Here is an 815-nt window from a genome sequence, read left to right as displayed (position 1 = left end):
ATGCTAACATTAGACCCAGCTAACGACATGCTAACATTAGACCCAGCTAACGAGATGCTAACATTAGACCCAGCTATCGAGTTACTGACTCTCTACATTGCCCCTCAACAGGGCATTTAAATGTGAGCATCTGTTGCCATGGACACCTAAAACTCCTCATCACAACTGGCTGATGTAATGACCGGAAGTCAGATCAGATGAAAAATTTGACTAACTACATGATGATGTCATAGCCCCGCCCCCTGACCTATGCCTCGAGGGCGGATTCTTGTTGTTGAACCCGGCTCTTCATGCTCTGACCCTTGTTACCAGATTCTGCTGGATTTCAGTCACAGCGCCACCTGCAGGCAGAGCAGAGCTGCTGCAGCATTTGCTTGTTTTCTATGTGAACCCATTTCCTGCAGCACCATGTCTGCTGTGTTCGTACCTGAGCAGGTGAGGACTCACCTGCATGGTGATCAATATGAAGTCAATCAGAGTTCCAATTCCACAGAACCCAACGGTGCAGAACTTCAACAGACCTGAAGACAAAACAAAATAAAAACAGAGACGATGTTTAACTTTAAGTCAGTAACACACACCTGTCCAAAGGTACAGGACTCTCTAAGACTTCTACACCTGTCCACAGGTACAGGTGTCTGTCTGAGACTTCTACACCTGTCCACAGGTACAGGTGTCGGTCTGAGATGTCTACACCTGTCCACAGGTACAGGTGTCTGTCTGAGATGTCTACACCTGTCCACAGGTACAGGTGTCTGTCTGAGATGTCTACACCTGTCCACAGGTACAGGTGTCTGTCTGAGATGTCTACACCT

The 815-nt window shown here is 47.6% G+C and overlaps 1 protein-coding gene across 1 annotated transcript; it reads right to left on the bottom strand.

The window, feature by feature from the left end:
* Window positions 1–6: 6 nt before the first annotated feature.
* tm2d1 (TM2 domain containing 1) lies at window positions 7–522 on the bottom strand (the record flags this gene model as incomplete). Its single annotated transcript, XM_014000899.1, is given in 1 exon segment — window positions 7–522. A coding segment is annotated over 1 exon segment (141 nt), but the record flags the coding sequence as incomplete, so codon positions are not given.
* Between the last annotated feature and the right edge of the window lie 293 nt (window positions 523–815).

Source organism: Austrofundulus limnaeus, unplaced genomic scaffold, assembly GCF_001266775.1.
Source record: "Austrofundulus limnaeus strain Quisiro unplaced genomic scaffold, Austrofundulus_limnaeus-1.0 Scaffold5025, whole genome shotgun sequence".
Taxonomy (NCBI): Eukaryota; Metazoa; Chordata; class Actinopteri; order Cyprinodontiformes; family Rivulidae; genus Austrofundulus; species Austrofundulus limnaeus.
This window is presented reverse-complemented; position numbering and strand designations above follow the sequence as displayed.